Raw genomic sequence first — 24,511 nt, forward strand, 5'->3', positions numbered from 1 at the left:
AATTGAATCATCCAAATTAATGTAATCAATTGGTTAGCACAGCATGGCACGTGTGATATAAACACAGTCTGAAGCTGTCAGGGAAGCCAAACACCAGCATACAACAAGGCTTTGATAAGATCACATACCTATGCTGTTTATGGACGCAGCCAGATCACTTCCACAGTCATATCGGTGGGACTCCATCTCCTTTCCCAAGCTTCACATGGAAACATGATGCAGATTTCCATTCTAGTTATGGAAGAAGTAAAGCATATGGCCAACTGTGACATGCTTTTCTCTACCCCAGGAGGACAACTAGAGGAGCCCAGGGCAGATTCATACAGTACAAGCCCATATCATTCTGTCCTGCTGTCTGTCAGTCATTCAGGAGCAGCAGATCGATGGCTCTGTGAGTGAGTCTTCCCCAGTCAACTCTAAAAGTGCCCTGATAAGTGGAGCAGGGGAGGATTAGTATTGTAATCCAGCACAGTGCCAGGCTAAATCAACACCACGGGGCCTGTGGCGGAAAAGGGCACAGCGGTAAAGCTGGATCGCCTCCTAGGCGTAGTTGGAGTTGACATGATACCAGATCTGGGACCAGGCTAATCTCACCCTAATATCCTGCAATAACAAATCCTCCACATGAGGGCCCTCTGTGTCTACAGTTGACAGAGGACTCTTCACAAAGTACTGATGTTTAACGATATGCTCTTTGCAAAACGTCAGCACCTCTTTTTCATTTTTTATCTCAGACCGAAGAGGGAGTTGCCAAAATGAGGGGCAGCAGTAGAATATACAGAGAGGGACGGTGAGAGGACAACAATGGTAGTGTAACCTATGTGAGTTATGACCAACTCATACTCATTTGCATTCTGGATAAGTAGTAAGAATGAACACTTCACTTTATGTCATTTTCTATGCAGCAGCAGTGAAAGAGTTAAGGATGGTGTCTTGTGCACTGGAGGGCGATGAGTGAGTTATCTCCTTACCACCACAGGAGCAGATAATGACTGAGGGTTTTCTCTCAGGGAACTTCCAGAGTTCAAATAGTCTGCCTGACTGCAGAAGGTACGGAGGCACGGAGACAGAGGAGGTGAGTGAACAGCTATGGTCTAAAAATGTTATTGTATCTCACAAAGACTCAAATGATGGATCATTGACATATGTTGGTGATATGTTGATGCTACATATTGAATGTGCATTGTGTTTCTTACATATTCTTACTGATTCAGCAACTTGCTGTCTTCTCCAGTTTCTCTGTCTAAGATCATATCAAAGTGATAAATGACTTGTATGTTTATGAGCATCAATCTGTCAACGCTATGAGACTAATGTAAATGCATTAAGGGCCCATCCAATTGTGTCTGAGGAACACTCTGGGTGAAGCTGCGTTGCGCTCGTGCATGACTGCACTGTTTTGTTTTTCTCTCCCAGCCCCAAACACTGTGAGGAAGATGAGGAGAGGAGACACCCCTCTGCTAAAGCAGCAGTCAAGCCCCTGCTTGGGAAACGGTAAGCTTGCTCTCACCCTCCCCCCCTCTCCTTTTCTCTCCCTCTCTCAGGCTTATTCATTCACTCAATCTCTCACATGCTCTCTCACTCATACATGTAGACCCTCAGACATGTAGACATCAGCCCTATAAATAAAACAACACCACTCCAACCAGTGCTCATAAATGTTGATGTACTGTACTGTACTCTCTTAAAATATCTTTAGCCAGGGTGATGCGTGTCTTTCTCATACACAGACTGACAGAGATGTAGTTGACCTTCTCTTATAGAGGTGTAAATCAGGACTGGACCCCCACCAGTGACAACAGGCGGGTGTCTGAGAGAGCCCAGAGAGGACATGATAAAAACAGTGTGTGACAGCTGTGTTTGAGGCAAGAGAACGACTAATGGCTGCCCAGAGACAGGGAGCACTACGGTAAATGATCCAACACAGACAGGAAGATAGCAGGGATACAATGACCAGCCCATTAGGAAACAACCCATTCAGGAGATGCTCAAATTCCTTTTTGCTCCAATGTGCTAACATCATGGTATCAAAATGCCACTCGCAAACTCAAAGGGGCTTCCTGGAACGTACAGAGGCTTGGAACAACAGAGCTCAACATGATCATGGCTCAGTTCTCTCTCATTCTCTCTGTCTCTCAGTCCCCACATCACACTATCATAAGTACATCTGTGCAGAGGGGAACCATTGAGATCAGACTGTGTCTGTGCCTACATTTAATCTCCTGTAATGCTCTCTATGGAGCTGCAGCAGAAATGCCCTCGGTCACATGATCTAATGCTCCCAAAACCAGATGTGCAGATCAATAATAGGAAGTCAGCTCCAATGCAGAACAACATTATTTCTCCATGTAATGAAGCTCTGAATGAAATATAGAGCAAGCTGAATGACATTGTTGCTGTCCAAAGATACTGTAAATCATTCTGCTGTGAGGCATTAGACCTTCAACTTCAACAGGCCAGGTAAAAATAAACACGGATTGTTAACATTGTGACCTGCATGTTGGAGTGTGTGTGTGTGTGTGTGTGTGTGTGTGTGTGTGTGTGTGTGTGTGTGTGTGTGTGTGTGTGTGTGTGTGTGTGTGTGTGTGTGTGTGTGTGTGTGTGTGTGTGTGTGTGTGTGTGTGTGTGTGTGTGTGTGTGTGAGCCGAGGGGGTTGGACATGCAGCTGGGATGTGAATTGTAGTCATGTGGGGGTAATCAGAGCTGCAGCAGTTGTCCATTGGGGGAAACAACAGGACCTTATCGACAACACTGAGTTTAATCTGCCCTACATCTCTCTTTCTGGACCTCTACTGGGAACGCTGAACAACACCAATACCAGGTAGGGAATGGAGTCCTATGTCATGTATTTACAGCATACACTACAAGCTATGTGAGTGTCTCTGCCGAAGCCAGTGTCAGATAGGATCAGCCTGGACTGAAATCACACAGATCAGGGTAAAGGGTCCTATATGGTTTCAAATTGGCAGCTTTGAGCACAAACATGAAGGACAGTGTGTGCATGGGTCAACATGGGTTTGTGGGTCACGGTTTTGTCATCACCTATTCTAATTGGGCGATGTTAGAGTGTGAGGTAGTCTGATCCTTTAATGAGGATGATTACCCATCAGCTGACTGACATGATGCCAGAGAACAACAGCAGAATGATTCATTCTAACACTATGCACCTAAACCAAGGTCAGTCAGAGCTGAGATCATGTGTGCGTGGGTCTGTCGAGGCTCTGAGGCAAAGCAGTGATGCATGGCTGCGCAGCGGCAGTCCTCTCAATCAGGGCTGCCTGGGTAATGTTTACAATACTTGCAACGGCTGCATAGCTTGCTATCTGGCTCCTTAAGGAGGAAGGCTGCGGCTACCAGCTTGTGATTTATCACTGTCCCAAAGGTGGAGAGGAGTGTATGAGGAGTGTTTGTGTGTGAGTGTGTGTGAGCCCAGCCAGCTGAGGGGAGCGCCGGTGGCTCGCCTCTGGGCTCTCTCTTTGTTGACAGCCAGTTGTGACATATCCCAAGGATTAGTGGCTCTGTCGACATGATGCCATTGGCTTCTTAAAATAGATAGAGAAGGACACTCAAAGAAAACAGAACCGCAGTCGTGAACCACGGCAGGCTCAGAGTGGGACCGACCCACATCGCAGCCAGCCCGTCAGAGTCAGGCGACCAGCCTGTTAGCCAGTCTCTACCGCAGAGAGCCTGTACAGAGTCACTGTGATCCTAGCTGAGATCTCCATCATCAGGACTCCCAGTGGTGACTGTACAGCACAGAGAGATGGCTGTGAACAGACCGGAAGGTAAGGCACGCAGATGATAACGAGTTAAGGTACACTACATACTGTTCTAGCAGCTAGAGCCTTGGAAACTATTGTGTTGCTGTTTGAGAGAGTGTGTTAAAGTGCATAATGTGTGATAGAAATGAGATGGCTATTACTCTGGGAGGAATACTGATGGCTTGTGGGTGTCTCTGACTGAGAAAATGAAGTATAACTGATGCTGAGGCAGCAGTATAAGCAGAGAGACAGAGAGAGAGAGAGAGAGAGAGGCAGACAGTGTGTGTGTGTGTGTGTGTGTGTGTGTGTGTGTGTGTGTGTGTGTGTGTGTGTGTGTGTGTGTGTGTGTGTGTGTGTGTGTGTGTGTGTGTGTGTGTGTGTGTGTGTGTGTGTGTGTGTGTGTGTGTGCGTGTGTGTGAGAGTGAGGCAGCATTCCAATTCATTGAGAGGAAGAAGCGGTGCTAAATTATTTATGAGAACCCATCTATTAATCAATGCTGCTGCTTCACAGAAACTCTCTCAGCTTTCAGAGTTCACCTGTGGTCTTTGCTGTAATGTGCTGCTCTCTCTCTGTCTGTCTGCAGTGCAGTGGGCAGTGGACAGGCGCTAGTTTGATCCACAAAGCTGTTCTTGGAACTGGCTTAGGGTGAGCAGTGGGGTGTTTGTGGCACAGAATTTTGGCAGGAATGGCAGCCCGCTTGGAAAGGCTTGGCAGAACGGAGCTTTGACATGACTTTGTCACTGATAACACCAGAGCTTTTCTCTCAGGGGCACCAAGTCTGTATGGCCACAGTGCTGCCTGGGTGGATAGGGTTTTATGTCATTTGGGGTATCAAAAACCCCTCGCGGTTTGGTCACTCGGTGCAGACACGTCCCTGAATGGGACAACAGTGTGGTAATTGGACCAGTGACCGACAATCAGACACTGGGCTATAAAGTCTACAGTACAACAGCTACTGTCACGGTTACACAGGTTATTATGATTAGGACCATAAATCTGAAAGGAATAGAGCTGGTATGTGTCTGGAGACAAATCAAAATGGCAGTCATACTATATAAGTCGAGTTTTCAATTTTGAAAATCACGTTGAGCCACTTATGACAGCAGATTTTTTTCAATGTGATCTGCCAGCTCAAGATTTGTGTCCCTAGCCTCATCTTGATACATGACCAACAAACATGTTCATGAAACAGTATAAACAACATCGTGGCAGCCTGAGTGTACCACTGCAGATACTCTGGTCTTCAGAAAAATGAAAAGAATGATGGAACAGCTGGGAATTAAAACTTCATTAAATCCCAGGGGTAATAAGATGACCTCTGACAGTACAATTCACTCAGCAGACAGTCTATGAATAAGATAAACACTAACCTGATGTCATTCTCTACCCTGTCTCTATGTTGTCCTCAGAGAGGATAGTATGGTGCCTGGCATTGACCCTAAAGGTCATAATTGAAAATAGCATATTGTCTCGGAGGCAAGTACAGTTAGCATGTTGGATGTAACGTGATCAGTTGTCAGTATTTATGTCGGTCACAAGTGCTCAAGGATCCGCTTACCAGAGTCGTTTCAAAAGGAGATTGCAGTACGCCACAATTTGTCAATCTGTTGTTTTGCCTTGCCTCGAGGTAACTCTGCTAAGCAAATAAATGAATATATGCTAATAGATCTAATATTAGCTAACACATTGTGCTAATAGTTCTCCTTTAATACTAGGTGAATATGCAAAGCAATGCTTATAGCAGAGGGATGTCATGACAGTGAGGTGTCGTGATGACAATGCAGATTTGAGTTCTGAGTGGATAGAAACGCCGGAAATGGCCGCTATTTCCGGGGAGAGATTAGGTGGCAGCTCCACCTCCTACAATAACAAAACTCCAATCTAACCCCTCCAAAACTCCAATCTAACCCCTCCAAAACTCCAAAGTGTATACGTGTATATGTACATCTGTACAGTGTTTAGACTAAGCTGCTACACCTGGTGTTTTTACAGACATGCCGAGACAATTCCCTAAGATCACGCTGAGCGAGGTGGATGAGGAGACACGTCTGCTGGCTGAGAAGGTGTACGCGTCAGCGCTGAAGGAGGAGGACACTAAGGATGCCCTGTCCATGTTCACCGTCCCTGAGGACTGTCCCATCGGCCTGCACCAGGCCAAGGAGAGGGAGCTGCTCAAAGAGCTGGCAGAGCAGCATTCAGAAGAGAGCGCCAAGAGGTGAGTCTGGCTCTCAACAACACAGGACCTCATGGAATCTAAACTAGCTGATCAATTCAGTACTGGAGTGTTAAGTATTTATAAGAATGTTTGTTTTCCAGGAAGAAGAGTTTCAAGATGATCCGTTCGCAGTCAGCGTCCTTGCAGGGTCTGCAGATCCCTGTGACTGCAGAGTGGGCCCGTTCTGTGGTGACCCCATTCCTCTCACCCTCCTCCACCTGCTCCTCACTTCCAGAGAACTGCCCTGAGTACCAGAGGGTCACCATCAGTGGAGACTACTGCGCTGGTGTAAGTGCTCCAAGCAGGTGGCATACAGTTCATACACAACTCATACAGTATTTCACTGCATACTGGAAGAGTTCCAATGAAATGGGACAGTAATGATTGTGTTTAGCTTTTCGTGTATTGATGTGAATATTGATGTGTATAGTGTATATTGATGTTTTTGGTACATCTGTAAAAGAGAACTTGGACTCTTTATTTTATTTTTTATTTCACTAGGTAGACTAGTTGAAAACAAGTTCTCATTTGCAACTGCGACCTGGCCAAGATAAAGCAAAGCAGTTCGACACATACAACAACACAGAGTTGCACATGGAATAAATAAACATACAATCAATAATACAGTAGAAAAATCTTTATACAGCATGAGCAAATGAGGTAGGATAAGAGAGGTAAGGCAATAAATAGGCCGTGGTGGCAAAGTAATTACAATATAGCAATTAAACACTGGAATGGTAGGATGTGCAGAAGATTAATATGCAAGTTGAGATACTGGGGTGCAAAGGAGCAAGATAAATAAATAAATATAGTATGGGGATGAGGTAGATTGGATGGGCTATTTACAGATGAGCTATGTACAGGTGCAGTGATCTGTGAGCTGCTCTGACAGCTGGTGCTTAAAGCTAGTGAGGGAGGTAAGAGGCTCCAGCTTCAGAGATTTTTGAACTGGAAGGAGAGGTGGCCAAAGGAAGAATTGGCTTTGGGGGTGACCAGTGAGATATGCCTGCTGGAGCGCGTGCTATGGGTGGGTGCTGCTATGGTGACCAGTGAGCTGAGATAAGGTGGGGGGCTTTACCTAGCAGAGACTTGTAGATGACCTGGAGCCAGTGGGTTTGGCGACGAGTATGAAGCCAGGGCAAGCCAACGAGATCATACAGGTCGCAGTGGTGGGTAGTATATGGGGCTTTGGTGACAAAACAGATGGTACTGTGATAGACTGCATCCAATTTGTGTTGGAGGCTATTTTGTAAATGACATCGCCGAAGTCGAGGATCGGTAGGATGGTCAGTTATACGAGGGTATGTTTGGCAGCATGAGTGAAGGATGCTTTGTTGCGAAATTGGAAGCCGATTCTAGATTTAATTTTGGATTGGAGATGTTTAATGTCAGTCTGGAAGGAGAGTTTACAGTCTAACCAGACACCTAGGTATTTGTAGTTGTCCACATATTCTAAGTCAGAACCGTGATGCTGGACGGGCGGGCAGGTGCAGGAAGTGATCGGTTGAAGAGCATGCATTTAGTTTTACTTGCATTTAAGAGCAGTTGGGGGCCACAGAAGGAGAGTTGTATGACATTGAAGCTCATCTGGAGGTTAGTTAACACAGTGTCCAACGAAGGGCCAGAAGTATACAGAATGGTGCCTGGAGGTGGGTCGTAGAGGTGGATCAAATAATCACCAGCAGCGAGAGCAACGTCATTGATGTATACAGAGAAGAGAGTCGGCCCGAGAATTTAACCCTGTGGCACCCCCATAGAGACTGCCAGAGGTCCGGACAACAGGCCCTCCGATTTGACATACTGAACTCTATCGGAGAAGAGAAACCAAGGCTATTAAGTCTGCCAATAAAAATGTTGTGATTGACAGAGTCGAAAGCCTTAGCCAGGTCGATGAATACGGCTGCACAGTAATGTCTCTTTTCGATGGCGGTTATGATGTCGTTTAGGACCTTGAGCGTGGCTGAGGTGCACCCATGACCAGCTCTGAAACCAGATTGCATAGCGGAGAAGGTACGGTGAGATTTGAAATGGTCGGTAATCTGTTTGTTAACTTGGCTTTCAAAGACCTTAGAAAGGCAGGGTAGAATAGATATAGGTCTGTAGCAGTTTGGGTCTAGAGTGTCACCCCCTTTGAAGAGGGGGATGACAGACGATTCCCCAGACGAGGGGAATCTCAGACGATACGAAAGAGAGGTTGAACAGGTTAGTAATAGGGGTTGCAATAATTTCGGCAGATAATTATAGAAAGAGAGGGTGCAGATTGTCTAGCCCGGCTGATTTGTAGGGGTCCAGATTTTGCAGCTCTTTCAGAACATCAGCTGTCTGGATTTGGGTGAAGGAGAAGTGGCGGAGGTTTGGGCGAGTTGCTGTGGGGAACGCAGGGCTGTTGACCGGGGGTAGGGGTAGCCAGGTGGAAAGCATAGCCAGCCGTAGAAAAATGCTTCTTGAAATTCTCAATTATTGTGGATTTATCGGTAGTGACAGTGATTCCTAGCCTCAGTGCAGTAGGCAGCTGGGAGGAGGTGCTCTTATTCTCCATGGACTTTACAGTGTCCCAGAACTTTTTTGAGTTTGTACTACAGGATGCAAATTTCTGTTTGAAAAAGCTAGCCTTAGCTTTCCTAACTGCCGGTGTATATTGGTTCCTAACTTCCCTAAAAAGTTGCATATCACGGGGGCTATTTCGATGCTAATGCAGAACGCCACAGGATGTTTTTGTTCTGTTCAAGGACAGACAGGTCTGGAGTGAACCAAAGGCTTTATCTATTCCTAATTCTACATTTTTTTGAATGGAGCATGAATAACCAGGCATCCTCCACTGACGGGATGAGGTCAATGTCATTCCAGGATACCCCAGTCCAGGTCAATTAGAAAGGCCTGTTCGCAGAAGTGCACTCAGCATGACTCCCTGTCAAAATAGAAGTTTGATAAACAATTTAAGTAATAAAAGTGGTACTTTGGTACGACTTTAAATCCCCAGGTGGTTAGGAATACATTTGTGTGGCAGAGAGTCCACGGGATGAAATGGAAAGCCATGTGGGAAGACTAGTAATGACAGCTCTCTCCTCTCCCCAGATTACAGTAGAGGACTATGAACAGGCAGCAAAAACCCTGATGAAAGCCCTGTTCATTAGGGAGAAGTACTCCAGACTGGCCTACCATCGCTTTCCCCGGACCGTCGCTCAGTTCCTCCGCAGCGCTGAGAACCAGACGTGGAAGGAAGAGGACGAGGTTCTACCAGGTATACACTGAGTGTACAAAACATTCAGAACACCTTCCTACTATTGAGTTGCAACCCCCTTTTGCTCTCAGAACAGCCTCAATTCGTTGGGGCATGGACTCTATAAGGTGTTGAAAGCGTTCCACAGGGATGCTGGCCAATGTTGACTCCAGTGCTTCCCACAGTTGTGACAATTTGTCTGGATGTCCTTTAGGTGGTGGACCATTCTTGATACACGGGAAACTGTTGAGCGTGAAAAACCAAGCAGCGTTGTAGTTCTTGACACAAACTGGTGCACCTGGCACCTACGACCATACCCCGTTCAAAGACAGTTAAATCTTTTGTCTTGCCCATTCACCCTCTGAATGGCACACATACACAGTCCATGTCTCAATTGTCTCAAGCGAATTTAACAAGTGACATCAATAACTGAACATAGCTTTCACCCTGAATTTCCCTGGTCAGTCTATGTCATGGTATTCATAATGTTTTGTACACTCAGTGTATACTCAAACAGTGCCCATAAATTAACTATATGTACATAATGTGTTCTTAACGTCCTGTACAAGTGGAGTCCATTGTATTAGTCTATGTCAGTCATACTGGTCTCCCCACAGATGTCTGCCCTTGCCCTAGGGAGGGGGAGGACCCTTACAGCAATGAGAATATCCCAGACAACCTGAGCTATGAGCTGCAGACGAAAGATGGCATAGTGTATGTGTATGAGAACGCAGAGGCTCTAAGTCAGAATAGGCCCCGCAGCCTGCCCTACCCTGACCTGGAGACCTTTGCCATAGACCTCAGCCATGTGCTGGCCATGATCGTTGATGGACCCACGTGAGTGACCACCACTTCCTGAACTCACCACTGTGTAATGGAGCTTTATTTGTGTCTCTGTATAACTAATGTGCTTTACAGGAAGACCTATTGTCACAGACGCCTGAACTTCCTGGGCTCAAAGTTCTACCTGCATGAAATGCTCAATGAGATGGCTGAGCTAAAGGAACTGAAGGGTGTTCCACACAGAGACTTCTACAATGTCAGAAAGGCAAGTTCCAACACATGAAGGTGAAAGCTAAATTTGTCATGTAAAAAGTGAAAGTCCACCATTTAGACTCAATCTGATTTGTCCACTTTCCGACTGTGATGTCTCTTTCCCCAGGTGGACACACACATCCATGCAGCCGCCTGCATGTCCCAGAAGCACCTTCTAAACTTCATCCAGACCACCTACAAGACGGAGGCAGACCGTGTGGTGCTGGAGAAGGGTGGGCGGAAGCTGACCCTCAGAGAGGTGTTTGAACACCTCAACATGGACCCCTATGACCTCACTGTGGACTCCCTGGATGTACACGCTGTAAGACCCTCCCTCTCTCTATCTATTTCTCCTGCCATCATGCAATACCCTTACAAAGAAAAACAAATTAAACATTTGAAAAAAAGTGTTTTTCAGACACGTGTGAAGTTTCACATGTTAATTTTCCATGTATTTGTCCCTCGTGTGAAAATATATAACTCTAGTACTCTATTAGGTGTATAAAGCGGCAATCCTTAATTGAAACATGAACAAAGGGGTCTCCGCACCACAGTTTCAGTAAAAAGCCAAGGTTTGGGGCTGGAGAAATGCAACCACTCTCAAATCCTTACCCTACGCTACGGATGCAAGGACTGTACATCCATGATACACTACATGGCCAAATGTATGTGAACACTTGCTCGTCGAACATCTCATTCCAAAATCATGTGCATTAATATGGAGTCGGTCCTCCCTTTGCAGCTATAACAGCCTCCACTCTTCTGGGAAGGCTTTCCACTAGATGTTGGAACACTGAATTTTCTACAATGTCATTGTATGCTGTACCATTAAGCTTTCCCTTCACTGGAACTAAGTGGCCTAGCCCGAACCATGAAAAACAGCCCCAGACCACTATTCCTCCTCCACCAAACTTTACAGTTGGCACTATGCATTGGGGCAGGTAGCGTTCTCCTGGCATCCGCCAAACCCAGATTTGTCTGTTGGACTGCCAGATGGTGAAGCGTGATTCATCACTCCAGAGAACTCGTTTCAACTGCTCCAGAGTCCAATGACAGCGAGCTTTACACCACTCCAGCCGATGCTTGACATTGCACATGGTGATTTTATGAAGCTCCCAACGAACAGTTATTGTGCTGACGTTGTTTCCAGAGGCAGTTTGGAACTCGGTAGTTGCAACCAAGGACAGACCAACTCCAGAGTGTTGCAACCGAGGACAGACCATTTTTAAGCGCTACGCACTTCAGCACTCAGCACTGAGGCAACATATTTTATATTCTTCAAGAATCAATTGGTAAATATGACTAATTCATAAATCCCAAAATGGATGTAGTCGCTAAGGATTGCCCCTTTAATAACAGGCAGTGACTTTCATACAGCACAACCACACGGAGTGTACAAAACATTAAAAACACCTTTCCATGACAGACTGACCAGGTGAATCCAGGTGAAAGCCATGATCCCTTATTGATGTCAGTGGTTAAATCCACCTCAATCAGTGTAGAAGAAGGGGAGGAGACAGGTTAAAGAAGAGTTTTTAAGCCTTGAGACAATTGAGACATTGATTGTGTATGTGTGCCATTCAGGAAGTGAAAGAGCAAGACAAAAGATTTAAGTGACTTTGAACGGGGTATGGTCGTAGGTGCCAGGCTCACTGGTTTGTGTCAAGAACTGCATTGCTGCTGGGGTTTTCAGTTTCCCGTGTGTATCAAGACTGGTCAACCACCCAAAGGACATCCAGCCAACTGTGGGAAGCATTGAAGTCAACACGGGCCAGCATCCCTGTGGAACACTTACGACACCTTGTAGAGTTCATGCCCTGATTGATTGAGGCTGTTCTGAGGGCAAAAGGGGGTTGCAACTCAATATTAGGAAGGTGTTTTTAATGTTTTGTAAACTCAGTGTATGTCGCCATTTGAACGTGATCCATTAACATGCCCGAAAAGAGAAATAATGTTGTCCACTGTTCTGCGAATGTCCCGCATAATTTGTAATGCATTTAGGATTTTTAGATGCAGGCACCCTAATTCTAGGGGTGGAAACATTGCTACTGCAACATGTTAACAGAATAACATTATTTCAACCCCACATGTGAACTTGCAACTCCACATGTGAAGTTTTCTTACATGTGAAACTGCACATTTTAATTATTTGTCATTTTTATCATGAAGTGTTCACATACAGTGCCTTCAGAAAGTATTCAGACCCCTTGACCTTTTTCACATTTTGTTACATTACAGCTTTATTCTAAAATATATTAAATAGTTTTTTCCCCCCTCATCAATCTACAATCTACCCCATAATGACAAAGCAAAAACATTTACTTATGTAAATGTGAAATATCACAGTATTCAGACCCTTTACTTAGTACTTGAAGCACCTTTGGCAGCGATTACAGCCTTGAGTCTTCCTGGGTAAGACACTACAAGCTTGGCACACCTGTATTTGGGGAGTTTCTACCACTCTTCTCTGCCGATCCTCTCAAGCTCTGTCAGGTTGGATGGGGAGAACAGCGACCCTAAACACACAGCCAAGACAACGCAGGTGTTGCTTAGGGACAAGTCTCTCCAGTGATGTTCGATCGGGTTCAAGTCTCGGCTCTGGTTGGGCCACTCAAGGACATTCAGAGACTTGTCCCGGAGCCACTCCTGCGTTGTCTTGGCTATGTGCTTAGGGTCGCTTTCCTGTTGGAAGGTAAACTTTCGTGTCAGTCGGAGTTCCTGAGCGCTCTGAAGCAGGTTTTCATCATGGATCCCTCATTACTTTGCTCCGTTCACCTTTCCCCCTGACTAGTCTCCTAGTCCCTGCCGCTGAAAACCATCCCCACAGCTTGATGCTGCCACCACCATGCATCACCATGGGGAAGGTATTGGCCAGGTGATGAGCAGTGCCTGGTTTCTTCCAGACGTGATGCTTGGCATTCAGGCCAAAGAGTTCAATCTTGGTTTCATCAGATCAGAGAATTTTGTTTCTCATGGTCTGAGAGTCTAAAGTGCCTTTTGGCAAACTCCAAGTGGGCTGTCGTGCTTTTTACTGAGGAGTGGTTTCCGTCTGGCCACTCTACCATAAATGTCTGATTGGTGGAGTGATTCCACAGAGGAACTCTAGACCTCTGTCAGAGTGACCATCGGGTTCTTATCGGGTTCTTATGTCCCCCTGTTGCTCAGTTTGGCTGGGCGGCCAGCTCTAGGAAGACTCTTAGTGGTTCCAAACTTCTTCCATTAAAGAATGATAGAGGCCACTGTGTTCTTTGGGACCTTCAATGCTGTAGAAATGTTTTGGTACCCCTCTATAGATCTGTGCTTCAACACAATCCTGTCTCTCAGCTCTATGGCCAATTCCTTCGACCTCATGGCTTGGTTTTTGCTGGTGAAGCCAGGTGTGATAAAACAAAGACAGAACAAATGGAAAATTAAAAGTGGATCGGCGGTGGCTAGAAAGCCGGTGACGTCGACCGCCGAATGCCTCCCGAACAAGGAGAGGGACCGACTTCGGCGGAAGGGAAGTCGTGACACTATAGCTAGAGACACGTGTTCGTTTTGGAGATCTGTTAGCACCATCCATAAGCTAATATTAGATCGCTGTGTGTGTCTCACCCCACAGGGCAGACAAACCTTTCACAGATTCGATAAGTTCAACTCCAAGTATAACCCAGTGGGGGCCAGTGAACTCCGAGAAATCTACCTGAAAACAGACAACCTCATAGATGGAGAGTACTTTGCACGCATTATCAAGGTATAGTTCATTCATACAGAAAACATTCTGATTCTCTCAAATTGATAACACATGTTATGTTGCATAAGCTATCATTATTATGCAACAACAACATGTGCAGCAACACATTTGCACATGTGTTACTCTGATGGCCGGGAGGTGACAGAAACCCAGAATAATGGTGTTTGGAGATGAGAGAACTTCTCATTTATTTGATCTTTCTACCCCGTCTTGCCCTTGACAGGAAGTGTCCCATGACCTAGAGGAGAGTAAGTACCAGCATGCTGAGCCTCGCCTGTCCATCTACGGACGCTCTGCAGACGAATGGGACAGCCTCTCCAAGTGGTTCATCCAGCACAAAGTGCACTCTACCAACATGCAGTGGATCATCCAAGTCCCCAGGATCTAGTAAGTGCTGCTGCCTGAGTGACCGCTGAAGGCAAAGAGTTACATTTCACTTTCAACTGGCGGAAGAATGTAACATGGCTACTATGGAAGAGATGTTTGTCATGCTTAAAAATGTTTCACTTCTTTCAGTGATATTTTCAAGTCAAAGAAGTTGATCACGAACTTTGCCAAGATGTTGGAGAACATATTTCTTCCTCTGTTTGAGGCTACAGTCAATCCACAGAAGCATAAGGAGCTACATGTATTTCTCAAATATGTGAGTATAATTAATTTTAGATTTTCCTGCAAAAACTATCCTGATAGTGTCAACCATTCACCATTCAACCCCATATTCTTCCTGTACAGGTGACAGGCTTTGACAGTGTGGATGATGAGTCCAAGCACAGTGACCACATGTTCTCCTACAAGAGCCCCAAGCCTGAGCAGTGGACAGCAGATGAAAACCCTCCCTACAGCTACTACCTCTTCCACATGTACGCCAACATCATGGTGCTCAACAATCTGAGGAAGTAAGTACCTGTTGTTGTCTCAGGCCTCTGGTAACGGACCCAAACCATTATATCTCTTTCAAGAGAAATCAAGAGTTCCAACCGTCCTTCTACTGATGTTGCTGAGGGGAATATGTAGGTGTTACATTGTTCAGTTGCTATTATTCATTGAATTTCCAGTAAGGCACTTCAGAATGTCCTGAGGGCAACCAAGGGGAGCAGAACAGGTGTCTGATTGCAGGCATGCTACATTGCTGCACAGTGTAATGCACCAACGCATCTATAAATAAATTCCCTATGATAATACAAAGGAATAGAATTACAGTCTCTGACAGACTTGAATTACTGGCACATTGTCACGACTTCCGCTGAAGTTGGTGCCTCTCCTTGTTCGGGCGGTGATCGATGTCACTGGCTTTCTTGCCTCCTCCGATCTACGTTTCCTTTTCCATTTGTTTTGTCTTGATTGTACACACCTGGTTTCCATTGCGTTATTCCCTATTTAACCCTCTGGCTCCCACATGGTTTTGTGCTGGTTTGTTCTTTAAGTGGTCAAGATATCTGTGAGCTGGTGTGGTTTTTCCCAGAGTGGAAATTATTGTTTTATTTTCAAGGAAAGTATGTTTTTACTCAGTTCTACTGTAGGCCTACATAATACACGTGTGTGTGTGTGTGTGTGTGTGTGTGTGTGTGTGTGTGTGTGTGTGTGTGTGTGTGTGTGTGTGTGTGTGTGTGTGTGTGTGTGTGTGTGTGTGTGTGTTTGTGAATACAACCACTGAATATTCCCCTGGGTCTCTTCCAGAGAGCGGGGCTTAAGCACCTTCCAGTTCCGTCCACACTGCGGGGAGGCTGGATCCATCACCCACCTGGTCTCTGCTTTCCTCACCGCTGACAACATCTCCCACGGCCTCAACCTCAAGAAGGTCCTTTACTACTAGACTGAATCCTGCATCATCTGTCCTCAACACACTCTAGCCTACATGCACTTATTTGCCATCAAATATACTGTAATCGCTCAACTCCCCAGCATGTTTGAGTGGAGCACTCTCATGCTGATCTCCCATGTGATACAGTAGGTGCTACTCACATGAATAGTGGATGTCATGAGATGACCCTAAAGAAATGCAAAGCTATCTAATATTCTCACATGAAAGCATGCTGTATAAATGCTAGTCATTGTAATGCAGTAACAGTGTTCAGCCCTTTAGGCCTCACTGTTTGCTTCATTTTCCTGTCTATCTGTGGGCCCAACCAGCACACAGACAAAGGCCCTGTCTACCAGGCCTGCTCCATGCAAATACAGCCACTGAATATAACCGAGCCAGGGACAGGAGCTAGTTATCAACTTCCAACATTTTAGCATCCACCGTGTCTGCTGAGCAGGTGACAGCGAGGTATGTGTGAGTCTGTGTGTATGTACTGAGTGTCTGTCTCTCTCTGCCACAGAGCCCCGTCCTACAGTACCTGTACTACCTGGCCCAGGTGCCCATTGCCATGTCTCCTCTGAGCAATAACAGCTTGTTCCTGGAATATTCCAAAAACCCTCTCAGGGAGTTCCTACACAAGGGGCTGTGTGTGTCTCTATCAACAGATGATCCTATGCAGTTCCACTATACCAAGGTAAACTGTTGGAGAAAACAGTAGCTCAAATCAGCTCCAGCTGAGTGTTCCATAGCTGTTTTGTAGGACAGTACTTGATGACAGTGTGTCCTGTCTGTAGGAGGCACTGATGGAGGAGTATGCCATTGCGGCCCAGCTGTGGAAGCTCAGCACCTGTGATGTCTGTGAGATTGCCAGGAACAGTGTGCTGCAGAGTGGCCTGTCTCACCAGGTAGAGCCCTGGGCATTGATATCTACCCTCTTAGAAAAAAGGTTTCCAAAAGGGTTCGTTGCTGTCCCAACAGGAGAACCCTCTTTGTTCCAGGTAGAACCCTTTTTGGTTCTAGGTAGAAACCCTCTGTGGAAAGTATTCTACATGAAACCCAAAAGTTCTCTACCAGGAACCGAAAAGGGTACTTCAAAGGGTTCTCCTATGGGGACAGCCAATTAACTTTTACGTTCTAGATAACACCTTTTTTACAAGAGTTTATCATAGCATGAATGCAAAATAACATTAAAATATCCTTCCCCTGTCCCCCATCTCATGGAGTGATTATACCTAAGGAGCTTACATGATATACAATCTCTGGTAATACTGTATGATTCATTTTGTGCAGGAGAAGAAGCACTTTATTGGGGCCAATTACTTGAAGGATGGACCTGAGGGGAACGACATTCGGCGGACCAATGTGGCTCAGATCCGCATGGCCTACCGCCACGAGACCCTGTGCAATGAGCTCAGCTTCCTAGTGGATGCAGTGAAAACTGAAGCGGCCATTGGCACACAACCCGAGTGACCACAATAACATGGGATTTAGCTCAATCTGTGCATGTAAGCTCTCAACCCTCACAACGATATCTCTTGCATTCACGGGAGAAAAAACCCAATGGTTTGAATGAATAAGTGTGTCTCTTGTTTCTCTGGCTGTATGTGTGCTAGTAGTGCTCAAGTGGCAAAGTGGTCCCTGAAAATTGTGTACTATGTGCAGATATATGCCTAAGTGGCTGGCCCACATGGAGGAATATGTAGGCCAAGCACAGTTTCCAGAAAAGCAGTTGCTTTCAAACTAGGCATTTCATGGATAATTGAGGTAAGACAGTAATTCTGCTAATAGATCATGCATGTATGAACTACACATTGACACATCCAAAGCAGGAGGCTTAATAAATACTTATTAGTCGCCAAAGTTCCGGAGCATGTCTTTAACAGTATAAAAATAGTTTGGAGAGGTAGCAGTAAGAGCCAACTACATCTTAGTGTCTAAATTATGTATGTTCACAGTACAAGGGTTTCCTTCTACAGTGCAGCAACATCATCTGCATTAAGGCTGGCTCACTCTGCAGAGCACTTACTCACAGTTCAGTAATGGTACAAAGTATTTGGGAGAGAAAAAAACACTTCTATTTTGATGTCCGACACTCACTGTATCATGCCTTAGTGATGGGCGGTCCCAGCTGTTGGCGGAACCTGACAGTGTTTATCTCTGGAGCTGGAACACTGCTTTAGCTGTGATGAATGGTACATTTCCACTGTCCCTTTCCATGTGAGCTCGTTTTTTTACAGGATGTCATGCAGTAGGTTGCAAGGAGGACACTGAAGTCAGTTGTGGACACTGTAGGTACAAAACATTGTACTTGTATGCACTGTACGATATTTGCGTGAAATATTTGTGTGAATGTTTTATTTCAATTTGAATGAAAACGGGCATTTCTATTGGTCAGAGTATGCAATATTTAATTTGAATGTACTGTATGTATAACTTTGGAAAGCAACTATGAAAAATGTGAAGGCATATCTTCTCTAGTTGCACTGAGATACAAGTGTCCAAAGATGTTATACTGCTCTCACCTCTTGCTCGTTAATGGCTGACAGAATGCTGTGAAATAGCCTGTTCTTAATTATGTTACTTTTGTTATCAATAAAGATATTCAAACATGGATTATTCCCTTTTTTTTGTCATGCAGCAATTTAAAACTGTGAGATGATGGAATACATTGTTTATTTGAACACGAACACTACGACTTATCATGGCAGTAGCCTGACACATTTCCAAAAAGGCTAAGAAGTAACTGCAAGGCAGGGAAACAAAAAGTTTGAATGTATTGCATCAGTTCAAGATTGGCATTAGTTAAAACACATGATTTACACATGCAATGGCCATGGCATACTGACTAACTTTATCTGAAGTCATCAAATGAATCTGTGTAGCAGAAAATATGAACCCATTTTCAACTCAGCTACTTAACTCATCCAAGCTGCAGCGATAATTGCCTTGATGACATCGCCATCTAGTGGTTAAAATATAGGATGGTCTCTAGAACAATCTATTTTGAATATTTTGAATATGAACGACACAAAGTCACTTTTTAAAGCAAAATTGTAAAGGCATCCCATGCTATAAATAAATGCATTTGAATAACATCAATGCACACTTTGTACAAACTACTAAACAAAACTTCCATAAACAGGAACATAACTTTAAAAAAGCAGCATGACCTTATCTTTGGTTTTACATAATCTAAAGCATCAAGGTTTTGTCTCTGATGCTGAATCAGTGTTGGTCTCATCACTGATGTTTACACTGATGTCATTGGCTGTCTCTTTGCACACATCCTCCTCAGGCTCAGCCTTAGCTTCTCCCTTAGACTGGGCTTCCTTTGTGTCCTTCATACAGGTGTGTGCTGCACACATCCTCCTCAGGCTCAGCCTTAGCTTCTCCCTTAGTCTGGGCTTCCTTTGTGTCCTTCATACAGGTGTGTGCTGCACATTCCTCTGTCTCAATGTACTCTTTCTGCTGCTCCCCATCCCAGCAGGGGAGAATAGTCTTGAGGCCATTGATCCTTTTTAAAGAGGAAAAATAAAATTTGACTTTTTTTAAACACAGTTAACACAGCATCAACTTACATCCCTAAAGTCACTCTGATATAAATCAAACGTATGCATGACCATGTCAACAGGTATATGTTATAGTAATTGTGCTTAATGAATTACCTTGATCTAAATAATGGCTTTCAATTCAAGGGATCTTACATATCTATTTTTTTCCCCTTTTACAAAAAAAGTTGTAAAACCACTTACGTTCTAAAGTACAAGAGAATGGCCATTGCAGTCAGAAGAAGAACAATAGCCGAGGTGATAAGTAATGCTTTTGGCACCGCTAAAACAACAGAGCACAGGAGAGGGAAGAGATTAATCATACAAAATGAACCTTGTCTCTTTCACTCCCAATGGTAATGATGACAGAACATAGGAGTGGTTTGATGGACAACAGCAATGTTGGTAGTTAATGTCTCAAACCTCCAATTGAAGACTTTGCACTGCTCATGGACTGGGGTAGTTCTACCTCTACCTCCTCTGGGTTATCAGAAAAACTACTGAGAGAGAGAAGGGAGGAGCGAGAATGAGGGGTGGGCCGTGCGGACTGTGTGGAAGGGACAAGATGGATGATGGCTGGAGAGAGGGAGGTAGAGGGGGGTGAGGCCGCTCCTGAAGGAGAAGGATTTGGTTAGCAATTTTATTCACATTCAATTAAATGAATAAATTGATATCCAGAATTGACATCACAGTGGCTGTTTGCCAAATATTTTAACTTCACTCAATTCCTAAAACTTGGTCAAACCACCCCAGGGACAGTTCAGGAAGTTAATGTAGGATGTTTTTCACGCTCAAATGTTCCCTTTTCCTCTCACGTTCATACAATTGTTAGTTTCAGAAAGGAAATGAAAGTACATGATTTGACTTTCTGGAAAAATTCCAATTACCTCAGAGTTTAGGGTCAACAAAAAGGCACAGAGCAATTAGATTATCTATCCATGAATCACCATACCATAACATTTCTCTACTTGATCTTTGATCCATTGACTGCATGGAAATTAAGATTTAAAAAAAAAATCCTTTACTGTACCTGAAGCATTGAAGCAGAACACATCAAAAAGTTTGGTGACAGAGGCTCTCCATTTGATGACACCGGTCTGGTTTTGACCACAGGTTTTACTGGCCTCAATACGAGGTATCACTGCAAAATGTTCATCAATCCACCCAAACCTAGAGACACAGCCGATTTAAAATGGATTCGTTCATTCTCAGAGGTTATCTATGATGAAAAGGATCACTAGCATACAAAGAAGAATCGAATCCAAAAGCCATTTTACCTGCATGTTTCCAAGCCCAGTCTCTGAGCCTCCTCAACCTGGGAATTGGAGGCCATGGTTACACCCAGAGACCAGCACACCTCCCTGGCCTCAGAGGCATTAAAGGCATAGGTAAACTGGTTGAGGTCATTTGTGTAGCTGACCAGAAACACCCCGGCTATGTGTCTCTCTGGGAAAGCTGGTGATAAGGGAATTGAAGATACGTTTCTGTGCATATTTGCTGGTTTTAAAACACTAGCAATATTTCACTGCTCTTGTTTCTAATTAGTCAAGTTTATCAATTTGAAAATCCAATAATAAGTCTGAATATTTTAAAGTCCTTTTTTGTTTAGATCATTTAGTGAAAAAGATCTCTTAATGCATTTCCATGCCTTGTATTATTTCATGTATTTTTATATCAATGTTAAAGAAGATAATAAAATCACTTCAAAATGATGTTCAAAATAATTCTCCAAAAGCACAGTGCATATTTGAGAACTGATTTTGATTAGTGAAAGAAGGCAACATCTTTGAGCTTTGAGGCACATTTCTGAGCTTTGAGGCACATGCAGTATAATTAAAATAATCAAAACAAAAAATAATTCTTACCATGAATTTTGCTAGGATCAACATGTAGACCAGAGAATGACAGTGTGAGAGGCAGCAGTAGTGAAAGTATCCAAACCTGCATCATGGTTACCAATGGTCAGAGACACAGGACTGGGAGCTACTGGGGTGACAAGTGTTCCACTGTGTGTTCCACTGTGTGTCTGTGAGCCAAAATGAAGAGGTTAGTGAGAGGTGATTCTCTTCAGATCGGAAGGGTGGGTTCATGAAGTAAACAAGGCTGTTGCATAAATGACCAGTCAGACGAGGTGGTGACAAGGCCACGGAACCACCAGGAACGGGAAGCAGGAAATACGTTGTACAGACCATTCAGTATGGGCACTTTAGGATCCAACCATGTCCAAGAATAAGATAAATGTAGCAAGGCGTTAACATAACATGGAGCAGAAGCTTCAGAAGTGTGGCATAAACTGCTGAAGTAGTTCATTAATTGAGAATACGACCATGACTCATAATAGTCTGTAATAACGCATTATGCTTGAAAAGACGTATGGAGGATTCCATCCAAACTGATCTTCAGAACTCCTTCACCAATTTCAGGAAAACATTTGAGATGATCATGTAAACTACTAACATCAAAACATTGAACATGCGGTAAATTTGTTTTAATAGATAGGCACGTCAAATTGGGAGATTGCCCAAAAAAACGTATGAATACAGAATAAGCAAAAATCAAACAAGCTAGTCCTTAAGTTGTATTCTTTCAAGAGAGTACAGGATGAGTGTTTGGCACAGATAGATGTTGGGCAAATTGTTTATTTTTATTGGCTTTGGCACCTCAGACAATGATTTCCTCCCTCTGCCCATTGCTCAGTCATTAACAAGCTCATGATCCCTGGCATCCTCTGATGTGACTCTGACCCACAGCGAAATCCCACTTCCAGCAAACACCTCACCTCAACCTAGTACAGTAGGAAATGACGCAGGCAGAACTGAAAAATAAGCAAAAGTAGTTGTTTGCTGTATGAGAAGAGTCAATGACATTTAAACATCCCCAAAAAATTGACATCTAAAGAGAACATTTATATTTTATTTTGTGACATTAATTTAATATTAAAATAGAGAGAATCACTCAAGCAGCCTTGACACACTGCAGCTACAGCTTAATGGAGCCAAGTAGATTACATAAGTGGTTTCCTGAGAGATATGAAAGGTTCAAAAGATCTTTCATTTTCATAAGTGCAGGGAGGAAGAGAATAAGCGCTGTGCTGAAAAATACACTCATTCCTCCAAGGAAACGACTGATTTGGGAGGTTAGCATGAGAACTCTGCCAACACACCTGTTTGCTTCATGGAAACTGCACCTGTCTGTGTGACATACATTATTCACTATGGAAATGAATGCTGCAAGTTTTAAGGCACCTTTATTTCAAGGCGAAAATGACACAACAGAAAACCCTGGCACGCATGCGGGAAGAAGATTTCTCATGCTGTCTAAAAGTGCTCTCGTACATTAAAGAAATCTTTCAAGGCTCGGAGGACGCAAACCAACACAGTAACAACACAAACCAACAAGAACCATCAGCTGCTAAATATTGCACTTGAGGAACTACTTTGGAATGTGTTAATATTATAGATTTTCCAAAAAGTATCTGCTTAAATACCACAAATATAGATATTTTACTAAAGATAAAAACAAAATATATCTATGTCTTTAAATATCTCTGTAAATCTCTTCAGGGGATGTCCTCTTACTGGACCTGAGAGAATGAACATAAAATAACAGAGTGGTAGATGAATGTACATTAGTTTAATGTCTACTGTGACATTTGTCTTAGGGAACTCATCAGGAATCTTCCATTTTCGCCCATGGGGCCACATTCAGTCCTCCAGGCTGGCATTCAGAGTAGGACACGGAATAATAACAATACATTGTGAATACATACAGTGAGGTCCAAAAGTATTTGGACAATGAAAAATATATATATTTTTGGGAGGCTCTGTACATCAGCACTTTGGATTTGAAATGATACAATGACTATGAAGTGCAAACTGTCAGCTTTGGTTTGAGGGTATTTTCATCCATATTTCATCCATTCAAAATTACAGCACTGTTTTGTACATAGTCCCCCATTTTAGGGAACCCAAACTATTTTGACAAATTCACTTCTATGTGTAACAAGTAGTCAAAAGTTTAGTATTTGGTCCCATATTCATAGCAAGCAATGACTACATCAAGCTCGTGAATACAAACTTGTTGAATGCATTTTCAGTTTGTGTGTCAGATTATTTTGTGCCTAATAGAAATTAATGGTAAATAATGTATTGTGTATTTTGGAGTCAATTTTATTGTAAATAATAATAGAACATGTTTCTAAACACTTTTAAATGAATGTGGATGCTACCATGATTACGGAAAATTATGAATGAATCGTGAATAATGATGAGTGTGAAAGTTACTGAGGTATAAATATCATACCCCCCAAAATGCTAATCCTCCCTGTTCATTCTGTTCATTGTGTCATTCAGGGTTATCTGCAATCATGGTAACAGGGCTCCGGGCAGCCGAGCGGAAATGGAGGAAAACTCGCCTCCCTGCGGACCTGGCATCCTTTCACTCCCTCCTCTCTACATTTTCCTCTTCTGTCTCTGCTGCTAAAGCCACTTTCTACCACTCTAAATTACAAGCATCTGCCTCTAACCCTAGGAAGCTCTTTGCCACCTTCTCCTCCCTCCTGAATCCTCCTCCCCCTCCTCCCTCTCTGCAGATGACTTCGTCAACCATTTTGAAAAGAAGGTCGACGACATCCGATCCTCGTTTGCTAAGTCAAACGACACCGCTGGTTCTGCTCACACTGCCCTACCCTGTGCTCTGACCTCTTTCTCCCCTCTCTCTCCAGATGAAATCTCGCGTCTTGTGACGGCCGGCCGCCCAACAACCTGCCCGCTTGACCATATCCCCTCCTCTCTTCTCCAGACCATTTCCGGAGACCTTCTCCCTTACCTCACCTCGCTCATCAACTCATCCCTGACCGCTGGCTACGTCCCTTCCGTCTTCAAGAGAGCGAGAGTTGCACCCCTTCTGAAAAAACCTACACTCGATCCCTCCGATGTCAACAACTACAGACCAGTATCCCTTCTTTCTTTTCTCTCCAAAACTCTTGAACGTGCCGTCCTTGGCCAGCTCTCCCGCTATCTCTCTCAGAATGACCTTCTTGATCCAAATCAGTCAGGTTTCAAGACTAGTCATTCAACTGAGACTGCTCTTCTCTGTATCACGGAGGCGCTCCGCACTGCTAAAGCTAACTCTCTCCTCTGCTCTCATCCTTCTAGACCTATCGGCTGCCTTCGATACTGTGAACCATCAGATCCTC

The 24,511-nt window shown here is 44.1% G+C and overlaps 2 protein-coding genes across 6 annotated transcripts; one reads left to right on the plus strand and one right to left on the minus strand.

Moving 5' to 3' along the window:
• The first annotated feature begins 832 nt into the window (after positions 1–832).
• LOC115112207 (AMP deaminase 3-like) lies at positions 833–18,377 on the plus strand. Of its 5 annotated transcripts, none has more exons than XM_029639081.2 (16): positions 833–1,075; positions 1,417–1,494; positions 5,755–5,977; positions 6,079–6,265; positions 9,053–9,218; positions 9,815–10,034; positions 10,116–10,245; positions 10,360–10,554; positions 13,834–13,965; positions 14,189–14,352; positions 14,482–14,608; positions 14,698–14,861; positions 15,643–15,763; positions 16,287–16,460; positions 16,561–16,671; positions 17,057–18,377. In XM_029639081.2, exons 2-16 carry the CDS (start codon positions 1,437–1,439, stop codon positions 17,234–17,236), a joined length of 2,352 nt encoding a protein of 783 aa, XP_029494941.1. In that variant the 5' UTR covers positions 833–1,075; positions 1,417–1,436; the 3' UTR covers positions 17,237–18,377. The 5 variants fall into 5 exon arrangements, with proteins under 5 accessions (XP_029494941.1, XP_064867987.1, XP_029494945.1 ...); XM_029639085.2 differs by lacking the exons at positions 833–1,075; positions 1,417–1,494 and adding exons at positions 2,682–2,821; positions 4,346–4,407; XM_065011915.1 differs by lacking the exon at positions 833–1,075 and having other exon boundaries at positions 1,386–1,494.
• Positions 18,378–18,984: 607 nt separating this feature from the next.
• On the minus strand, positions 18,985–21,410 carry lyve1a (lymphatic vessel endothelial hyaluronic receptor 1a). The gene is made up of 6 exons (XM_029639087.2): positions 21,180–21,410; positions 20,592–20,769; positions 20,345–20,484; positions 19,738–19,926; positions 19,519–19,597; positions 18,985–19,280 (listed from the first exon to the last, which is right to left on the minus strand). Exons 1-6 carry the CDS (start codon positions 21,262–21,264, stop codon positions 19,082–19,084), a joined length of 870 nt encoding a protein of 289 aa, XP_029494947.2. The 5' UTR covers positions 21,265–21,410; the 3' UTR covers positions 18,985–19,081.
• Between the last annotated feature and the right edge of the window lie 3,101 nt (positions 21,411–24,511).

Source organism: Oncorhynchus nerka, linkage group LG27, assembly GCF_034236695.1.
Source record: "Oncorhynchus nerka isolate Pitt River linkage group LG27, Oner_Uvic_2.0, whole genome shotgun sequence".
NCBI classification, from domain to species: domain Eukaryota; kingdom Metazoa; phylum Chordata; class Actinopteri; order Salmoniformes; family Salmonidae; genus Oncorhynchus; species Oncorhynchus nerka.